This window comes from Haliotis rubra, unplaced genomic scaffold (assembly GCF_003918875.1).
Source record: "Haliotis rubra isolate DU_JTF1 unplaced genomic scaffold, ASM391887v1 Scf20, whole genome shotgun sequence".
Taxonomy (NCBI): Eukaryota; Metazoa; Mollusca; class Gastropoda; order Lepetellida; family Haliotidae; genus Haliotis; species Haliotis rubra.
In genome coordinates this window covers 2,414,048-2,436,890 of record NW_025766003.1, presented here as the reverse complement: position 1 = coordinate 2,436,890, position 22,843 = coordinate 2,414,048, and the positions used below count along the sequence as shown (strand labels likewise).

Here is a 22,843-nt window from a genome sequence, read left to right as displayed (position 1 = left end):
TGTTAAAAATCTAACCTTGTTATTGCCCTGTCGGTGATGTTAAAGATCTGCCCTTGTTATTGCCCTGTTGGTGATGTTAAAGATCTAACCTTGTTATTGCCCTGTTGGTGATGTTAAAGATCTAACCTTGTTATTGCCCTGTCGGTGATGTTAATCATCTGCCCTTGTTATTGCCGTGTTGGTAATGTTAAAGATCTTCCCGTGTTATTGCCCTGTCGGTGATGTTAAAATCTGCCCTTGTTATTGCCCTGTCGGTGATGCTATAGATGTACCCTTATTATTACCCTGTCGGCGATGTTAAAATCTGCCCTTGTTATTGCCCTGTCTGTGATGTTTCCAATATATTTTTGATGACCGGTGTACCCTCTCATTCATCTAAGTGAAATACAACTAGCTTGGTAGTATTTACGCCTGTAGTGGCATTGCTGGAACATTGCTCAAAGCGGGGCAACGCCACCGTCATACAACTAGCAACCATATCGTCACACTACAGATGGCTGTGACCTCTGTCATACAATAAGCAATGATCTTGTCATATCATAATGAGGCAGCTGTGACCTCCGTCATACAACAAGCAATGACCTTATCATACCATTATGAGGTGGCTGTGATTTCCGTCATACAACAAGCAATAACCTTGTCATACCATAATGAGGTGGCTGTGACTTCCGTCATACAACAAGCAATAACCTTGTCATACCATAATGAGGTGGCTGTGACCTCCGTCATACAATAAGCAATGACTTTGTCATACTACCATGAGGTGGCTGTGACCTCCGTCATACAACAACTACCATGAGGTGGCTGTGACCTCCATACCACAAGCCATAACCTTGTCATACCATTATGAGGCGGCTGTGACCTCCGTCATACAACAAGCAATAACCTTGTCATACCATTATGAGGCGGCTGTGACCCCCGTCATACAACAAGCAATAACCTTGTCATACCATTATGAGGCGGCTGTGACCTCCGTCATACAACAAGAAATAACCTTGTCATACCATTATGAGGTGGCTGTGACCTCCGTCATACAACAAGCAATAACCTTGTCATACCATTATGAGGTGGCTGTGACCTCCGTCATACAACAAGAAATAACCTTGTCATACCATTATGAGGTGGCTGTGAACTCCGTCATACAACAAGAAATAACCTTGTCATACCATTATGAGGTGGCTGTGACCTCCGTCATACAACAAGCAATAACCTTGTCATACCATTATGAGGCGGCTGTGACCTCCGTCATACAAGAAATAACCTTGTCATACCATTATGAGGTGGCTGTGACCTCCGTCATACAACAAGCAATAACCTTGTCATACCATTATGAGGTGGCAGTGACTTCCGTCATACAACAAGCAATAACCTTGTCATATCATTATGAGGTGGCTGTGACCTCCGTCATACAACAAGCAATAACCTTGTCATACCATAATGAGGTGGCTGTGACCTCCGTCATACAACTTACAATAACTTTGTCACAACATAATGGGGCGGCCGTGACTTCCTCCATACAAAAAGCAATAACCTTGTCATACTACCATAAAGGTGGCTGTGACCTCCTCCATACAACAAGCAATAACCTTGTCATATCATAATTGTCACCTCCTATATACTGTGGTCGGAACATTTCAAAACGTCAATATTAAAAGGAATAATTCCCTTTTTCATGGTCACAATCGCTCTCAAGACATGTCTTTTACCTAATCAAAGTATTATCTTCAGAGGCACTGAAAGTGGACACTAGAAAACCGATACATTTCTTTCTCAGTTGATCTAGTTCCATTCAATAAATGGCTACAGAACAAATTCAAATATGCCTGTAACAAATTCAACACAACTCAGACATTTATTACCCCGGATGTTTGTCCCATTAGCTTCTTAATGGCCACTTTAATATTTATCGGTTTTCTTTCATTCTTTAATGTTTGAACTACAGGTATGGATTTACCTGCAGTGCCCATGTACCATTCATAAATGAACTTACAGAACCCCTAATTCATCTTCACCAAGAAGCTTGACAATTCAAGGGGCATACAGAAAATGTTGAACAAAAGCAAGCTGTATTCATGTTTTAATGGCATGGTTTTGTGTGGGACACACGAGCTCGTCGATGCATAGACTATGAGCTGGGCGTGGTCTTGACTGACAGGCCTTTCACCCCACACGTGGAGGCCTCTGCTAACTCAAGGTCAACCTTATAGCACTTCGTCTTGGAGAACATGCATCTGGAAGACAAGCTCATTATTACTGGAAGATCATGGTGTATCTGTGAATCAGTAAGTAAAATGGTTACAGATCTCAGCAGAGGTATATATCTGTGGTTGAGTCTTGGTAGGAATTATGTCCTCAAACCGTGTATGCTTATCGTAAGAGGCGATTAGATAGATAAGTTGGACAGACAGATCGAATAGCTGACTTGGTCGATTTTATGTTTTTGTATCCCAGGTGCATGGATTGATGTTCTTGATGTCCATCACAGGATCGTCTGATTCAGACTCCGCTATTTGCAAACCGCTACCACTACAGTATTGCTGATAACGATGTTAAAAAAAAACCTGACTGATCCGGGTGAACCTGAATGCAGATATGTTATCTTTCCCTGTTAAAAATTTGCCCTCGTTATTGCCCTGCTTGTGATGTTAAAAATCTGCCCATATTAATGCCCTCTAGGTGATGTTAAAAATCTGCCACCTGTAGGTGATGCTTTAAAAATTGCACTTGGTTTTCACCTGTCGGTGATGTTAAAAATCTGCCCATGTTGTTTATTGATCTGTAGGTGATGTTAAAGACTTTCCCTTGTTATTGCCCTTGTTGTTTCGAATATAATTTGGATGACTGAGGTACCCGCTAATTCATCTACATGTTTCATACGTGTAATACAACCAGCAAGGTAGAATTTATCAGGTACATGCACATCAGCAAGACATGTCTGCAAGCCAACATACAGGGCGGTGGAGTAGCCTAATGGTCTATGGTCCCGGGTTCGATTCCCAACTTGGAAGCCCATTTCTGATGTCCTACACCTTGATATTGCTGGAATATTGCTAAAACTAAACTCACTTACTCACACTTTAAAACTAGAATATTGCTTAAACACTACCCAGCAGGCACATCAACGTTGTTTCAACGTTGAAAATAGGTTGATCCTCAACGTTGAAAATAGATTGAAAATAGGTTGTATATGAAAGTTTTTTTGACGTAGATATCTGACGTGGAATCAACGTTGAAGTTTGACCGATTATCAACGTTGAAAAAAGGTTGATCCTCAACGTTGAAAATAGGTTGTATATGAAAGTTTTTTTGACGTAGATATCCGACGTGGAATCAACGTTGAAGTTTGACCGATTATCAACGTTGCGAATAGGTTGATCCTCAACGTTGAAAATAGATTGAAAATAGGTTGTATATGAAAGTTTTTTTGACGTAGATATCCGACGTCGAATCAATGTTGAAGTCTGACATATTATTAACGTTAAAAATGGGTTGTTCCGTGGTTGTGTCTGGGAGGTATTACACTTTCCTTTAAATAGACTCGCATTTCATCTTTAAACTACAATAAAGTAGCACCAAACTCCTGCATCCAGCTAAAATACCCAAAAAGCTACCTGCAATAAACAGTGTTCAAACAGAAAATTGCAGTAAAAATATTTACCTGATAAAATACTTGGTTAAAATGCCACATTCAATATAATGTTCATTTAAGTTTTATGTCAGTTGGACGTATAATTCCAGTAAGAAGAAAAGAGTATTCCAAATTAAGAAAAACTATTTACTGTTGTATTGTTACCTTGAAAAGGTGAAAATTGTCACGAGAAGACATTTTGTCTGAATTTCAGCTCTTAGACAGACCTCTGAATAAACACAATGCAATTACTTTCACCATGAAAGGGATCCAAGATGACCAGGAACTATACCTGAAGACAGCACATAAAACAAGTCACTTTTCATGAAATCTTTATGAACACACACGCACACAGAAAACGTGGTTTAATGCATAATGTAAAACATCACACATGACATAGTCTGTAGGTGATCTCTGTTGTGCTAATAACACAATATCATCTGCATATAGCATCAAAGTGACATTTACGCCACCAATTTCAATACCACAGTTCAGATTTTTCAACACAATTACAACTCCAAAAACAAAATTATCAGCTCCTCTTCTTTCTGCCACTCCGTGCCTGGTGGTCAGGTGGATACTTCAGAAACGTTCCTAACTTTCTTGAAATTTGCTTCGGATGCATTCCCATCTCATTCCCTTGAGATAGGACACATTCTGAAATTTTATATTTAAATACATGAATAAGTTATATGGAAGATATATTGTCTTAAATGATTCAAGTATTTGTTTAATCAATCACTTGAAAGGTTCATTTCACTGCTGTAACTTGGCATGTGAACATATGAACGAAAAGTGTAAACAATTTATATTTTCAACCGAAGGAATGGAAGTTTTCTTAAACATTTTCAAAGAAAATCCTCAATTGCAAGTTGATTATTTAATTAGACTATGAATTACCGGTAGGATGAATTAGACGATGCTTTACTGTCATATATTATTTGCTATGGTCATGATGAAAATGCTGCACTTGGTAATTAACTTACCAGAGATGATTGAATACAACCTTGTATTCTTAAAAGAAAACTTGCCGTTTTGTCCATCAACATTCATTCTTGACATCAAATTGTTTGACATTGTCCTGCAAAACAATGGAAGATTGTTGTTATTCTGTCAGATTTAGTTTTCTTTAGAGATTCTCGGAAATGATTATTTCAAATTAATAGGAGTTGAACTGATGTAGCAATTTTGCTACCAGGAGTCATAAATTGTAACAAAAGCCATTTTACATTAAATGATAAGAAAACAAAATGGGTGGTGGTTCACAGGTCAAAGAACAAGTCTATTGTGGGAGGTCTCCCAACACCATTTGTTCCCAAACACAAGGAAGTATGGATCATGGAGTTCTGAAAACAATAATGAGCTCTCATAAGTATACAATATATTCTCTATTATCTACTCTCTCTCTCTGTCATTTGTACACTCATAAAACTCAGATAAATAACTTTTTTTATAATTCATATATGTTTACACTTAATCTCTTATAGGAACGCTTAGAAAATCTCTCATATAATGAATTATGTGTGCGTATTATCTGCGACGTCATAACTATGCTTCTCTGAATCATGAACAATAAAATAATGAGATTAAACTCTACATTGTCAGAAATAATCTATCATACCATGAATAATAAGACATTGAATAACATCTCTTACAACTCCAATCTACACTCAAAAAGACTTAAATGTACTCGTAAACAAACATCGCTGGCTAACGCAAATTCTTGGAAACAGTGCATCTCTGACTCTCAATTCCAAGAAATGGAGGTCCTACTCTATTTGACCAAAGGTGACAGGTGGCCAAAACATATTGAAATGTAGGTCATACACTGAAAATAACTCTGATTTAAAACACTACAAATATACACCTTCTCTAATATACTCGATAGATGATCTTAACAAGGAACATGTACATAAAATGCTGATATCTAACAACACCTGTACTTTATATAATGGACTCTTCCAAATCTCAGTATGTTTCACTGCACACATATTAGATTGCAAATAATGAAAAAACCTACCCTTTGACAATAATAAAAAAACATCATATTCAAATTCTACAGCTGACCAAATACCTGAAGAGTGTGCTTCCCAGCAATAAACATCTCTATATATCTATAAATGTATGACTTCTGTCCTCTCGCGTGCTATCTTGCATCCAGCTGTTTACGGCGGAAAACAATATGGCGCCAAGCAAGGGAGTGCTCATTAAACTAAACATCTCCGGGAGAAGTCATTGTCAATTTTTTCTCTTAAATGATCAACCTTAATATATAAATGAAAATAAAGACCAACTATTATCACCAAAAAAGACCAAACATTATCACAAATATTCAAAACAGGTGGTAATGAAAGAGCATTATCATCTTTCTCTTAAACTTTGTGGTGATATACTGGAAACAAGTGAAATGTTAAAAACGTGTTACCATAGCCTTGCTCCTTTTATGTGATCCACAAAATTGCTGCCACCCAGTCTTCGAAGATGAGATTTCTGCAAATTCCATTAAAATAATCTTATTTCATAATTAAATGTTCCTTACATTAAAATTACTTCTTTTGTATGTAAGATTTTAACCTTTAAGAGACATGAATTATCATATCCCTTCCAAACAAGTGTAAGAATGAAAGTCTGTGGGTGCAGTTTTGTTAATTGTCCCATCAAAGAATCATTAGTGAAGTTACACTTTTCGTAAATAAATAAAAGTTCAAATAAATTATATACAATTTCATCCTTAACAAAGACTTTCACAAGACATTTTAAAGTGAAAATTTTCGTTGCATTTCCTTACGCCATTCTCCACCACCCCCTCCCCCCCCAGTAATATACATATGTTGATAGGGTTCAGGGCGTGCTCAATGCATCATTTACTGATAGATCTATTCAAACGAACAAATGTTCATAATAATGGGATGCAATATAAAATGTTGATTAATCCTATCCGATTTTGTATAGCTGCCCTTAGGGACCGTTCATAATGTATGGCTTTGGGGTGATGTTGATTTTTATGTACAATGTGAATTACACCGCCCCTAAAAGTGTATGAGTATGTACAGAATAAGAGACGGCCCACCCTGCATGTCATGTACATTATCTATGACGCCCTATCCCCTTCCCATAATTTCTAAACATAGTGCGTGTGTACAAAAATGCTGACCCATTAGCTCCCCAGAACAAAATGGGTGACACCCCACCCCACCCTCCAACCCTTACAATCAACACCACCACCCGCAGCCATATATTTAATTATGAACGGTTCCTTATATTGATGTACTTCATTGATTATTTGAAAATGTATATTTGCAAAATTCAAATCAGGTGATGGGTACGAAAGGAAATCTTATTCGATTATATAATAAATTATATATGCATGCAAATATATTGAAAAATAACAAAACAAAATTTTGAGAAACATGTACTGTGACATACCGGTAACCTTGTGAGATAAAACATGAGCCCTAATTCGGAGTTTCTTGCTACTGCTAGATTTAAACGGCATTCCTACGTTTTCATTATACATGAAGGACATACTTACCAAATAAACACCAGCATGCCGTGAAGATGGTGAAAATAGAACGATATTGCGTTGAACTTCGCCAAAGTGAACTGACAACGATCAGCTGCCTTTGCGCGCGCGATAATTGTGCGCATGTCCGGATATGGCCAAACGAGGCGATCGAAACAAATTGTCGGGAATTATACAATTTTCACAGTTTTGTGGGAAAATATCAAATGTAATGCAATTTGGATAACTGATGACTTTATACCTAAAACTGCGATTTACGTAATATTTCCGTCCGTCGATCGATGCACAATCAAATAATATATAAGATTATATCTGTCACTAGCTCGATGTTGATCTTTTATGAAAATAATGTTCCGAAATGATAGTTGCTAAGTTGGATACCTATTACCAATATGAATTATGTATCAAATTTGCCAAGGAAACAATTAGTTGACATTTTGTTGGTTCCTTACGTTGAAACAACGTTGACAACTAAACGAATCTCGACTAACTTTCTTTGGTCGCATGATAAACGTTGAATCAACGTTTATGAAAGGTTGATCAACCAAACAACCAAAATTCAACGTTGATTCAACGTTGATTCAACGTTGTGTGCCCGCTGGGTAAGCTCACCCACTCACTCACTCACTACAACTGGTATAAGGATAAACACTCACTCACTCACATGAAAGTAATTGTGTTGATCCTTACTGGCTTTTGTAAATGTTGCCATCATTTCCACAGATGTCGGCTGTGACGGCCGTTCCGCAGCTGATTTGATAGATGTTGTTACAGAACACATCCTTGATGATGGCAAATGCTGGGTCCACGCCGGTAGGTTTAACAGATGTAACGGCAGCAGTAGTTGGGGCGCCACCACTAGTCGGGGTGTCATCGGTAGTCGGAAAGCCACCAGTAGCCAACATGCCACCAGTAGCCAGCATGCCACCAGTAGCCAGCGCGTCACCAGTAGTAAAGGCGTCCCCAGTAGGTGCAACTGTTGGCAGGGGACAGTCTCCTTTATTCAGCATGGACAGTGAATGGTCTTTGCATCTCGCGTGGGCAAAGATACAGCTGAAAAGAACAAGATATTTGTTTGATATTTCTCTTCATGTTGTTTTAGGACACATTCTTTCATCTGAAAAGATGGGGGATCTCGACATATCTTCTGATCAAACCACGTTGGCAACAACATCGGTTGGTTGGTTTTTTGTTTGGTTGGTCTGTAAATAATCGAGTCTGGACCAGACAGTCCAGTGACTGAGATACGATGATATGCACCAACCCATTCAATGAACCTGACCATCCGATCCACTTAGTCGCCTCTTACGACAAGCATGGGATAGGTCAGTTCTAATACGGATCCTTAGGGGTAACCACATCTCAACGTACTTTTAGGTCAGACCACATTGGTCGCAGCATGGAAAGGATCTCAACATGATTTCTGATTAAACAATAATCAGCAACTTTAAGTGAATATAATAGTTACTAAAACAGATTGTCCCTTGAATTGTTTGAAAAATATTTATAAATGCTTCACCACCCGTGAAGATCCGGATTAAAATTGATCTTCAGCAACCCATGCTTGTCGTAAGAGGCGACTGACAGGATTGGCTGGTCAGGCTCGTTGATTTGATTGACACATGTTATCGTATCCCAAATGCGTAGATCGATGTTCATGCTGTTGATCACTGGATTGTCTGGTCCAGACTCGATTAATTACAGACCGCCGCCATATAGCTGGAATATTGCTGAGTGTGGTGTAAAACTAAACTCAGTCAATCAATCAATGTTACTTATACCATCTTACTTTGGGAAAATTCTGGGATAAACTACGCTGGAAAGGCCCATGTAATTGCAGAACCCTCCGTCTAAATATAGCACGATTGATATTACAGCACAGCACTGTTCCCTACTGGTGTCAACAAAAACAATGCAACACACAATAAATAACTTGGCCACATAATAGTACTCACAGTTAATGACAAATCAGCACTTACAAGTTATTATACTGCACCATGTCTGTCCCACACAGTCTCTCAGAGTGGCCATGCACCACGTGTGTGCTGCAGTCAATTGTCAGGAGATGCTGACACAAACGGTCATCATAGTGCTGTGTTATTTCGTGGAGTTCGTGGGCAAGAGGGTCGGGATTGGACACTGCATCTGCAAGAATAGCGGCAACATGGTTATGGTGTGAGGTGAAATGGAGAAAAGGAGGAATTTCTCTGATGACATGCTTTCCCACTCATGCATATGAACGGCCAAGCTAGAATGTGTATTGGACAACTGGTACTTGTCGTAAAAAGGCTGCTATCGAGATCGGTATCTTCCCGGGGTCTCCTCATAGTACAGGCACCTTTTGTTCATATATACTGAAGCAATCAGGCATGTCAAATCGCAAAACAAAGGGATTACTTGGGGACCGTATCAGTATTAACACGTGACACAAAGTTGGAACTATTATTTTTCATTACAGTAACATACTCAATAGTACTTATTTTATAAAATATACAATTTATCTTAACTATATGTACACACACGCTCATTCAAAAATATCAAAAATGGAATCAGCAAATTCCATCGAAGGATTTCATCATTGATGTGTCAATACTCCTCTTTGGGGGCCTGCTAGCACCATGTAGAATCTGAACTATTGGCGTCTCAGTGGGGCTCTGCTCTTTCCGGATAAGATCAATGAAGCTATATATACTGGGATGGTTCTGGCCAAGTTTGCTAAGTCTTGCATGCCAGCCTTCGACAGGATTTGTGGTCGCCAGCATGGACGATGAAGTTTTCACCAGACAAGGTCTGAGTGTAGTTGTGGGGAAAGTTGAGACGATCCCTTTCCTTATAGCAACATCACTAATTCTAATCCTCTACAGGCTGCCTGCACAGAGAGGATAAACCATCTTCCTATAACATTCATAATACAGACCTACCAAAAGGCAGACCGCTTAAAACAACACATTTTATGGTTGGTTGCATAAGGCTTAATTAAGCTGTACCCTTGATAATAATGGTATGTGCCCAGAAAAAAAGACATTAGGTACTAACTATAGTTTTATCAATTCATGTAATCAATTATGATTTTTAAATTAAGACATATTGCATCAACATAATATGTACATCAATATATATTTGACAGATCACATTACCTTGCGAATATTATCAAAAACAATAATTTATATACATGTACCTATCAAGCATATGAGACCAAGCACCATATTATTTTACATCACGTTAGTCAGTGCACAGATAAGACTTATTAGAAAGTCACTTGAACATCATCATTTTGTCCTTTCACCTTGTTCTTGGCATACAGGAAGACATCAAGAAGGGTGATCGGGAAAAGTCGTAGGAAAAAAGTCAGGGAAAAAAAGTCATGTGAAAAATAACTATTAGAACTATCATGTTCTCCAGTTATATACTTTGTTTATACTGAATTTTATAAATACTATTTCACTTTCATCTTCAAGTAATCTTAAGTAATAAAAACACTCTGTTCTCCAGTTATTTGCAAAAACTAAATAAACAACAACGTCCTATTCTCCAGTTATTTATTCTTGTATGATCTTGAGTGTTTTCTTTATGAACATGATGTAACTGGCCTCCAACATGTAAATAAGCTTCTTGAGGTGAGCTTATGCATAGTGTGAAGTTAGATGTCGGTGATGATCTTCACTTTTTATTAGTTCTGTAAACATCCTACTATTGAAAAAACTGTTTATCTAATGAAAAGTGATTATTCACCGCTTAACTCTAAAGTTGCCAAATTTATCAAAACTGGACTTTGTTCAATGTTATAATATGTATCAATTTGCTGTATGTTCTCTGTGTCACTATATGTGATTTTTTAGAATAATATTCGGTTCTATTCTGTTCTGTTCAGTAAAAGGATTAGTAATATGTTTTGAGAAGGGCACAGGAGATAGGAGTGTGTTGTTACTATACGTACCCTGTAGTGACTCTAGGTCAGCTCATTAATTAAATAGGGGTGGACAGCATGGCTCAGCTAATTAGTGTACTCATTGAGTCTGTCTTATGGGAGGTCTGTCTTTTGGGAGTGAACCTCGGGATCGGGTGGTCAAGCATGTTGAGTTGGTTGATGCGTATCATCGTATCCCAAATGACCAGAGACATCATGTTCACTCTCTTATGGAGACAGCCAAGTCAAGCTATTACAAAGCTGCACTGCAGGATGTGGATGGACAGAAGGACGTGTTCAGGATAGCTAACAGGCTTCTGTTTAAGGATAATTCCCTGACTCTTCCATCTCATACATCCCTTGATCAATTAGTCGACAAGTTCTCAGACTTCTTTTCTCAGAAGATTTCCACAATCAGAGACTCACTATCACATGATGACGCTCCACACAGTGAGCCCCAACCAGCAGCTGCATTTCCATGCCTATCCCATTTCCGACCAGCAACAGAAGCAGAGATTGTGAAACTTGTTTCTAAGTCACCGACAAAGTCATGTATTCTTGACCCTATACCTACATGGCTTCTTAAGAACTCTCTGGATACCTTTGCCCCTATATTGACCTCTGTTGTCAATAAATCTCTTCAGGAAAGTATGACTGACTGACTGAGTTTAGCTTTACGCCGCTTTTAGCAATATTCCAGCAATATCACGGCGGGGGACACCAGAAATGGGCTTCACACATTGAACCCATGTGGGGAATCGAACCTGGGTTGTATTTGCAAGAGCATGAACAAGCAGAGATAGCATCAATTCTGTGACAGAATAGGGAAAAGTCCTTATATGCTACAAGTTGTATTTGCAAGACTGACTGACTGACTGACTGAGTTTAGTTTTACGCCGCTTTTAGTAATATTCCAGCAATATCACGGCGGGGGACACCAGAAATGGGCTTAACACATTGTGCCCATGTGGGGAATCGAACCCGGGCCTTCGGCGTGACGAGCCAACGCTTTAACCACTAGGCTACCCCACCGCCCCAGGAAGGTATGATACCGGATACATTGAAAAATGGAGTTGTAACTCCACTGCTGAAGAAGAAAAGTTTAGATCAAGAGCTCTTAAAAAATTATCGGCCAGTCACAAATTTACCATTCACCTCACAATTGATTGAGCGTGTGGTCACAACAAGACTCAAGGAACACATGACCTTAAATGGGTGTTTCGAAGTCATGCAAGCAGCATACCGGAATTTCCACTCCACGGAAACCGCACTCGTTAAAGTGCACAATGACATACTGAGAGCCGTAGACAAAGATGGTGCTGCAGTATTGGTTCTACTTGATTTGGGGTAGTGCCTTCGATACTATCGACCATAGTATTCTGATGCATACACTTGAGACCAGGATGGGTATTAGAGGAACTGCTCTTCAGTGGTTTGAGTCATACATAGCAGATAGACATCAATCGGTGATCATTGATGGTCACATCTCCAGTCCTAAGGATCTTGCTTATGGCGTGCCCCAGGGATCGGTTCTTGGACCTCTACTTTTCACTATTTATACTTCTCCTCTAGGTGATATCGTCAGATCCTTCAACCTTGGACTGCATTAATATGCTGACGACACTCAAATTTACATATCATTCAAACCCTTACTTTCCTCATCAGCTGTGTCTTCATTTCTCGCCATTGAAGAGTGTGTCAGCTGCATGAAAATCTGGATGTCGTCACACTACCTCAAACTGAATGATGATAAAACTGAACTCATGGTTTTACACCCTAAGCGTCTCCAACCCAGTATCTCTCTTCCTAAATTCACCCGCCGTGATATTGCTGGAAAATTGCTAAAAGCGGCGTAAAACCATAATCACTCTCACTCCTAAATTCAGCATCGGTCAGTGTGAGATTCAGCCAAACCATGAGGTGCGAAACTTGGGAGTTATTTTTGATTCCTCACTGTCCATGGAGCCACACATCAATAACATCTGTAGAAGGGCGTACTACCACATTCGCAACATCGGCATGATTCGACGATACCTGGACGTCAAGACTAACAGCATCTCTTATTCAGGCATATGTAACATCTCGTCTTGACTACTGTAATGCGCTCCTTGTGGGTCTCCAAAATTATCTTATACACAAGCTTCAGAAGGTGCAGAATACTGCAGCCAGATTGGTCTCTCAGTCAAAGAAATCAGACCACATTACTCCCGTTCTTCACTCACTTCATTGGCTTCCCGTCCACTACCGCATAAAATATATAACTCTACTCCTTGTTTTCAAAAGTTTACATGGTCTAGCTCCTCAGTACCTCTGTGATCTGTTCCACCGTTATACTCCTGTACGTTCCCTCCGATCAAATGACCAGTGTCTTTTGACAATTCCTGTGACTAGGACAAAAAACATATGGTGACAGGTCACTCGAGACGGCTGGCCCTCATCTCTGGAACAATCTTCCATCTCACCTCAGAACACAACCAGATTTAGCTGTTTTTAAATCAAATCTAAAGACGTGTCTCTTTGCTGAAGCACTTGAACTCTATGTGATATCTAGACCATCTTAGAGCCAAAGCGTCTTTGAGCGGTTTACGGATATTGGCGCTATACAAGTATTTGTATGTATGTATGTATGTAATAGATTGATGCTTATGACGTCAATGACTGGAGTGTCTAGTCCTGATTGATTTTCACAGGAAATTGTCATATAGCTGGAATATTGCCAATAGCGGCGTCAAACCAAAATTTAAACAAAGTCTCCGAGCTTGGTCACCCGTACAGCAAGGCTGGGGATAATTCCAACTCATTTTCATCACCCGCCCCCTTTACGTACCATATTGTAGAAAGTCTGAATGTATCACTTCAAGTAGTTCGGTTAAAGAATCCTTTAATGAATAATGAGTGCCTCTATACATATACCCAACATACAGCTAATTGTGTTTAATCATTCAGTAAGTAAGCCGAAGTCTAATGGTATCTGCAATACATATGGGGAAATATGTGTGAATCCATATGCAATTCTTTATCTATCCGTTCCCGTTTACGCTTTGTCGATACCAAGCCACACAAATAGTTACGAGGGGTTCACGAGCCGCTCTTCGGCATGTCCTGGAATAACACGAGTTGCTCACGAATGATCCCACTCCCCGCTTGTTTATTGTGGGGCACAGAAGTGCAAATACATTTCGGGTTTCCCCATATCGTCCTATGTCGCCGTGAACATCTATCTTCCAACATTACCACATGTACAAACCATATTGTATGATTTTGTCTTTCTCCATGCATCGCATTGACTTATCCTTTTCCTCCCACAGAAAAACAGCCTGCACCAAGGTCAACTCACTTAACCACGACGCTCAGATCAAAGAACAACGAAACAGAGAATATATTTTCTGTACATAACTATACTGAAAGGTAAAAGAAACGTCGTATGTAGACGGGGTAGTAACTGGTTGAATGGATCACTCTATGGTTATAATAGGAAACAAGGACACAATGAAAAGATAACAGACGTTATTTTTGACAAACATTTGTTTATTAAGGCCTTTGGTGTTGTTTGTCACATCCTATTCACCGATGACGTCACTGGAAAGAACCGAAGTCAATATCGGGTGTGACCACCGTTTGCATTCACAACTGCAGCACACCTCCTCACCATAGAGTGCACGAGGCGATTCACATAGGCCATAGGAATCCGAGCCCACACCCTCAGGAACGTTGTGCGTAGTTGGTCCGCAGTTGTTGGCCTTGGTCTAATGTCATTGAGGCATCTTTGGATCTCATCCCACAAATGCTCTATTGGGTTGAGGCCTGGGCTCAGGGCTGGCCAAGGCATGGTTTCCACATTATGCTGCTGCAGAAATGTTCTAGTGAGTCTGGCGGTATGTGCACGCGCATTGTCCTGCTGGAAAACATGACGCCGATGACGTGCACAAAACGGCACAACATGGGGTCGTAGGACTTGGTCGATGTACCGTGCAGCTGTCACACCATTCCCTCTTCCTGGACCGAGATTCTGGAAGATAACCCGACCGATTTTCTAGTTAAGTCCGATTCCACCCCAAACCATAATGCTCTGACCACCCCAAGCGTTTCTCTCCATCACACACTCATCATTGAAGCATTCTCCTCTGCGACGCCAGACCCTAGTCCTCCCATCAGCCACAAATACGCAATAACGACTTTCATCGGAGAAGATAACAGTTCTCCACTGTCTCTGATGCCAGTGTTGTCGCTGTTGTGCCCAGTGTAGACGTTAGCGGCGGTGACGTTGCGTTAGCACTGGACCCAGGGCAGAACGTCTACAGCACAGGTTGCGGGCTTGAAGGCGTCGCCGAACGGTGCGGTCACTGATTGCTCTTTGGTGGGTGCCAATGGTGTTTCGAGCTGTCTCTGTTGCCATGTTGAACCGGTCTTGCAAGTGGTGACGGACGATCTGTCTGTCCTGGCGACGGGTGGTTACCAGGGGACGACCACTACGTGGACGGTCATCTGTGCTGTTGGTGGTGTTGAACAGTTGACGGAGACGTTCAATTGTTCTTACAGAACAATTGAAGTCATTGGCGATGACAGTAGCACGTTGACCTGCATGGAGACGTCCGATGGCCTGTTGTCGTTGATCCCTTGTTAACCTCGGCATAGCTGCTGTAGTCAGGAAACGACTAAAGGATCGGTAGTCAAGCTGGGAATTAATACCCTGTATGCGCACGAGATGCACGTGCAGTGTGCTTTCAATGTTGCGTTTGGTTGAGCTGTTCCTTGTCCAAAAACAGTGAAACTTTTTTAAACCATCCAAAAAGTTGGTGTGTTGTACAAACTTATCAACTAGTGTTCGAATCATGTTGTTTAAATGTTGTTTTCAGTCATCAAAATACATCATTGATACCAAATCCATAATCTGAAAAATACGACGTTTCTTTTGCCTTTCAGTATATTTAAGGATTAAATTCGGTAACGTGTCTGTTTGTTCTTTCACACATACCTGAAAATGTATCAAGAAGAGTTTGCACTAAATGTGTCTGGAATACTTACAATGGCAGAGAAGCAGAAAAACGACTGCCGACAACATGGTGGACATTTGGTAGGACTGTGTTCTGTTATCTTTGGTGTGAGTTCACTTCTGTTTAAATTTTTTTAGAGCGTGAATGTTATAATCAGTTGCGATTTTTTTAACCAGCATGAATTGAATTATGCCATAGTACAATAAAGGTAGGGCCTAGTAAAGGCACGGCTGAGTATCTATGGAGATTATCATGAGGCCTCACTACAATAAGGAAAGTAGTGTCATGAACCCACATGAACAGGTGTCATGATATGCTTCAACCAGATGACTTAATGAGTGAGTGACCCCGTTGGGAACCCGGGTTAGAACAGGTACTAAGCAATATATGCTGTTTGTAAGAGGTGACACAATGGATTCGATAGTCAGACTCGATTACTTGGTTGATGTAATCGTACACGGAAAAATGGCAGAACACCAAATACCACCCGTAAAGACATGAGGACAACATTTCGGAACCATGTCCGTTTCAGTGCCACTGTAAAGGTGCAGCAGACTCTAAGACTGACGGGGGCGGTGGGGTAGCCCAATGGTTACAGCGTTCGCTCGTCAAGCCGAAGACCATGGTTCGATTCCCCACATGGGTACAATGTGTGAAGCCCATTTCCGGTGTCCCCCGCCGTGATATTGCTAAAAGCGGCGTAAAGCCAAACTCACTCACTCTAAGACGAATTCACATATGGTGATGTCGGACCTGCAAAAGTGAGTGAGTAAGTGTGATTTTACTCCGCTTTTAGCAATTTTCCAGCTATATCACGGCGGGGGACACCGGAAATGGGCTTCACACATTGTACCCATGTGGGGAATCGAACCCGGGTCTTCGGCGTGACGAGCGGACGCTTTAACCACATGGCTACCCCACCGCACCGACCTGCAAAAGACTGAGCGTCATATTGCAAATTCAGCAAGCACTTCCCAGGGCGGAATATATTCCACTTTCATAGATAATTTGGCAATGACATTTGACCAAAAACAGATGAGGCACATGATGATCTAGTTCTGTCTGATACCGCCAAAATCTTGCAACGATTTGTTGAAGAGACCTAAGTTCATCCGCTGCTTGTCAACTTTCCAGAGATCGTAGAGACCCCTGATTTGTTTGTTGACTGGCCACAGCGAAACTATTTGCTCAAATGACTCACGTTGATTTGTCGAAACACCTCCATGGCATCAGAAGAATGTCCACAACAAAACTAAATTTCACAATCACACAACTTCTTCTGCGTTGGGCTTAAAGCTTTTTATCAATCAATCCTCATATATATTTCTCTGAGAGGGGCACGGGTGGCCTAGTCGTCTAAGGTGCCATATTTCGCTGTGCAGAGTTGCGTACCTTGGGCACTCCAGGAACCAACGATTAAAGGTTTGAATCCCAGGTTGGCCCTGATTGTTTCCGGGTTTGTCCACACCATACAAAAGCTCGTGGGTTTCACCCTGGAGGTAAACGTATAAGACTTCGTGACTTCCCCCCGCTCTGTGCTGACACACCGCCCTAACTGGAATACTGTTCAACATAATTATACGTAACTCAGCCCAAAGAGCATCATCTGCATCTTTAAAACTGTCATAGTTGGATATTGAGATGTTATTGTATGACTGACTGACTGAGTTTTGGTTTTACGCCGCTTTTAGCAATATTCCAACATCACGCCGGGGGACACCAGAAATGGGCTTCACACTTTCTACCCATGTGGGGATTCGAACCCGGGTCTTCGGCGTGACTAGCCAACGCTTTAACCACTAGGCTACCCTAGCGCCCCGTTATTGTATGAACTAAATATGATGCTGAAGTGTTCATGACTTAATTTGTTCTCATATTAGTTCAGTTTACATCGTCACTGTTACAGTTCCTGTCAGACCATAGTTTTTATAAATTGTAGTCCCATGTGTTTGGTACCACTCACGTTGTCTTTTAAAGGAAGATCTCAGCTGTCTGACGTTTTCACCCATTCATGTCACTACACTGATGCTTGTGTTACACGTAATGGTTATAATAATAGTCATTTATATTGTGCATTTTTCCATGGGAGAATACAACCACTCGCCAGTCAGGCGCTCAAGATTCAAATTCAGACTACCATCTTATCATGCCAGATCCTCAATTTACTGCTGGGTGGACAGAGGCAATTTTGAACAAACTCACTTGCCTAAGATGAGACCACATGTGCTTCGATGTGGGGCAGGACTGAAGTCCCAGAAACTCTCAGGAGTCAAGCTACCAAACACGGTCACCCATCTGAGACTCTCCACAGCCAACGTTGCATAACTTACTGATAGTCACCTGAACTTAATGCACAGGACCACTCACAATAATGTAAGAATGAACTGTGAGGAAATGAGAGGGCTGGACAAGTGAGGGCCATATGAAGTGATGATCCCTGCAGTGTGGACTCCTGGGAGAGAGTACTCAGCTTGGCAGGAGAGTCAATAAACATACATGTCATTTCAACCTTTTGACTCATGGTAGACTGACTGAGTGAGTTTGGTTTTACGCCGCTTTTAGCAATATTCCAGCAACATTACGGCGGGGGACACCAGAAATGGGCTTCTCACATTGTACCCATCTGGGGATTCGAACCCGGGTCTTCGGCGTGACGAGCCAACGCTTTAACCATTAGGCTACCCCACCGCCCCTCTCATGGTAGAAGAACTGTTCTTAATTGATGAACCCAGCACCTGCAGGGCCAATGTTACGCTTTAACCATTAGGCTAAACTTTTTGGTGTGATTGACCCACCGCCCCTCTCATTGGTATGGGAAGAACTGTTCTTAATTGATGAACCCAGCACCTGCAGGGCCAATGTTACTAGTTAATGGGAACTGATCCAACCAATGTTTTCTCTGTGCAACGCTTGTAAACTTTGGTGTGATTGACTGCAATTAATGGGAACTGATCCAATATATTTTCAGAGTGTAAGGCTTGTAAACTTTGTTATTGTCCAACCAATTTCTCTGTGCAAGTGTTGTAAACTTTGGTGTGATTGACTGCAATTAATGGGAACTGATCCAACCAATGTTTTCTCAGTGCAAGGCTTGTAAACTTTGGTGTGATTGACTGCAATTAATTGTAATCACAATTGGAACTGATCCAATGTTTTCTCAGTGCAAGGCTTGTAAACTTTGGTGTGATTGACTGCAATTAATTCTCAGTGCAAGGGTTGTAAACTTTGGTGTGATTGTGATTGAACTGATCCAACCAATGTTTTCTAATGGGAACTGATCCAACCAATGATCCAACCAATGTTTTCTCTGTGCAAGTGTTGTAAACTTTGGTGTGATTGACTGCAATTAATGGGAACTGATCCAACCAATGTTTTCTCAGTGCAAGGCTTGTAAACTTTGGTGTGATTGACTGCAATTAATGGGAACTGATCCAACCAATGTTTTCTCTGTGCAAGGCTTGTAAACTTTGGTGTGATTGACTGCAATTAATGGGAACTGATCCAACCAATGTTTTCTCTGTGCAAGGCTTGTAAACTTTGGTGTGATTGACTGCAATTAATGGGAACTGATCCAACCAATGTTTTCTCTGTGCAAGGCTTGTAAACTTTGGTGTGATTGACTGCAATTAATGGGAACTGATCCAACCAATGTTTTCTCTGTGCAAGGCTTGTAAACTTTGGTGTGATTGACTGCAATTAATGGGAACTGATCCAACCAATGTTTTCTCTGTGCAAGGCTTGTAAACTTTGGTGTGATTGACTGCAATTAATGGGAACTGATCCAACCAATGTTTTCTCTGTGCAAGGCTTGTAAACTTTGGTGTGATTGACTTTGGTGTGATTGACAACCAATGTTTTCAAGGTTTGTAAACTTTGGTGTGATTGACTGCAATTAATGGGAACTGATCCAACCAATGTTTTCTCTGTGCAAGGCTTGTAAACTTTGGTGTGATTGACTGCAATTAATGGGAACTGATCCAACCAATGTTTTCTCTGTGCAAGGCTTGTAAACTTTGTGCCTGCAGTCACTGTCCAGACTAACTCTTAGTTTTGTAGTGCTAGCCCAGTGAGACGCTGGAGTTGAACATGGATACCCCGGGGGCCCAGGTGCTGGTCTCCCAGCTCGCCATTCCTGGGGTTACTGCTTTACCACCATCTTTCAACATCTTTTGCAGGGGTGGAAATAACCCATTGCCCGACGCCAAGTCCAGTGGGTTTTTTCTGTCGGGCCAGCAAATTTGTATATCACACTGTACTGTGTCCAGTTGACTTTCCAATATTAATTATGTTGTTTATTTAAAAAATCAACAAGAAAACAACTGGTATAGTGGAAAACTTCTCAGGGCAAGTGATTTTACATGTGCGCTGTACCGGTGTACACTAGCAATTTTAAAGTTATTTCCACCCCTGTTTGGGGAATATGTAGCCAGGGTTCGAACCCTGACCTTCTGCTCTCTCAGATGCCCTATCCACAAGAACATGCACAAATTCTTTCAGAATCAATCTAGATAGACATGATGTATCCATGAGGGAAAATGGTTTATTTACAGTGATGAAAATACTATGGCAAAACTACACAGGCGATGAAAGGCAATATAAAGCAGATTGCACTAAACTTACATGAACATGAAGTTCAGAAGGTGCAGTCTGACATATTGCACGTGAACACAGCAATGGACATAGACGAACGAGTGTTATTTCACCAAACTGGTATCACTTGTGCAAACATACAGCAGCTGACAAAATATATAGAACAATAACATTTGTCACTGTTCTAACAAACCGAAGACTAAACATTCTCACATGTTTAATTATTTTTATACCTATGTAAATCCTTTAGATGCCTTTTTATTACCTACGAGGTCGAAAATATCGGGGTTCATATTTTTCATACCATGCCCTTGGGCAAAATATGGCTTTGTCATGGTGACGTGAAATCATGAACAATGCTATGATGTCACATGTCTTCTATGACATTGCGTTCTACATGTGACGACGACAGGTAGCCAACCTGTTTGAAAGTTGATTTGGGTTTATTTTCCTCAATTTGACGACTTCGGTAATAAATAGAATATTATATTCGAGCCCATATCATACTATTTTTACGACACTCGTGCCTAAATATCGGTATATCCTTTGTTTTCTCTCGGGAAATACAAATATAAAGGCAGTCGTGTCGTAAACATAGTATGAAATGGATACTCATATAATATCCTCTTTATATTCTTACCTCTGTTTATATAAGCGAAACTTCTAAAAATACCTTCTATTATCATTGATGTTCAACAATTCTTTTAATACAGGTTTCAAAATGATTTCCAACGTTATGAAAAAGACATGTAACCACTAAATTTCTATACTGCACATCAGAAGCACTCACTATATGTTATGTTTATATATGGTTTGTTTTCCACAATACTGTGTTTTGGTGTAAAGTTTTCAGTGAACTCATGAAAATAATGTTTGCAACGTTACGCATTTGTTTTACAATACATCAGTTCATGTGTAAAGAGTACCTTTAAACAGTATGGAACATTTAGCAAAATCTAGTCTAGAACAGTGACTGAAGAAAGTGGCTACATTTACACTAGTGAGTCTAAACTTTTGATGGGTAGTATAATACCATTTAATATCATTTGCAGTAGACTACTTGATTGTACTGCAATAAACATGATACACACAAATCATAGCAAAGAATCAGGAAACAGTCAACATACATCTCTTCTTGCCAAGCATACACAGGTACGTACAGTCAATAACATATTTGCACATCGTAAACTTCAAGTGACTTACAAACACTATTTCTTTAAAGCCATACTACTGGTTTCTTAATATCATCTACCACTGCAACCTGAAAATGTACACAAGTTATAGAAACATACTGCATACAATGTATTTAAGTCGCTGATCAAAAATCTTGTGAGTGACGCCTCTTGAAACAATATCATCATGAAACACTTAATGACACACCTACACAGGGGATGTCAATGACATTATAAACCATAGCTGCATTGATTTATTGTGGCTAATGAAATAATGGTTTGATAACATATGGGCAAACCATTTAAGACAAAGAAACGTGTACTTTCCTTGATAGATACCTTTAACATCTTCTCCAAAAGATCCCCTGTCCTATAGCTTCGTCGTAGCATAAGGAATAATTAACGTAATATTTGACAATCCAGCTAACACGGCTTCATTTGACAGTAAATCAAGGCCTAAAGTGTCTCCCAATTCCAAAGTTCAGTTGATAGGTTGTAGTCTTGTTAGAGAAGGACGATATAACCATCTTTAGAAAAGAAAGCAAAACCAGGCATGGAAACCAAATATCAGCAGATTCTGACATAACAAAGGGTCACAACTCTGCATGGACAATGATCATGCCTTATACACTAAGGCAACTAATACTTAACACACACAAAATTCTCATCAGCTCGACATTATGGGACAGATAAAGGTGAAAACCTATTTGGTCTTAATTATGTTACAGTCAATGATTACCCATGCATTATGTGTGTCTAAGTCTGTCACGAGTCAAACCAAACAACCTCAGAATACAGTGGTCCACTAAACATTCTGGCCCCAACAAGGAACAATAATCCACATGCGACGTTAATGCATTTATCAAACTCTTTCGTACCAGGGCTATCGATATCTTTAAACAAGACTGGCATTCATCTTTATATGAAAGTTCAAGATATGATTGTTATCGTGAGTTTAAATCTTTACTTGAACCTGAGTCGTATCTGTACAACTTACGTAGTAAAAAAGCTTCGGAATGTTTTCATACG

General features: G+C 40.3%; 1 protein-coding gene across 1 annotated transcript; it reads right to left on the bottom strand.

Moving 5' to 3' along the window:
• Window positions 1–2,064: 2,064 nt before the first annotated feature.
• On the bottom strand, window positions 2,065–16,161 carry LOC124275595. Its single transcript, XM_046711188.1, has 4 exons — window positions 16,084–16,161; window positions 9,131–9,296; window positions 7,842–8,204; window positions 2,065–2,231 (listed from the first exon to the last, which is right to left on the bottom strand). The coding sequence occupies exons 1-4, from the start codon at window positions 16,127–16,129 to the stop codon at window positions 2,126–2,128; spliced, it is 681 nt and encodes a 226-aa protein (XP_046567144.1). The 5' UTR covers window positions 16,130–16,161; the 3' UTR covers window positions 2,065–2,125.
• Between the last annotated feature and the right edge of the window lie 6,682 nt (window positions 16,162–22,843).

What these genes read in the sequence shown, in the direction of transcription:
- LOC124275595 (XM_046711188.1), bottom strand. Translation starts at nt 16,129, where the DNA reads ATGTCCACCATGTTGTCGGCAGTCGTTTTTCTGCTTCTCTGCCATT. An exon ending in TTTTCTGCTTCTCTGCCATT is followed by an intron (nt 9,297 to 16,083) that starts GTAAGTATTCCA and finishes CTATTCTTGCAG; the next exon opens with ATGCAGTGTCCAATCCCGAC. An exon ending in ATGGTGCAGTATAATAACTT is followed by an intron (nt 8,205 to 9,130) that starts GTAAGTGCTGAT and finishes TGTTCTTTTCAG; the next exon opens with CTGTATCTTTGCCCACGCGA.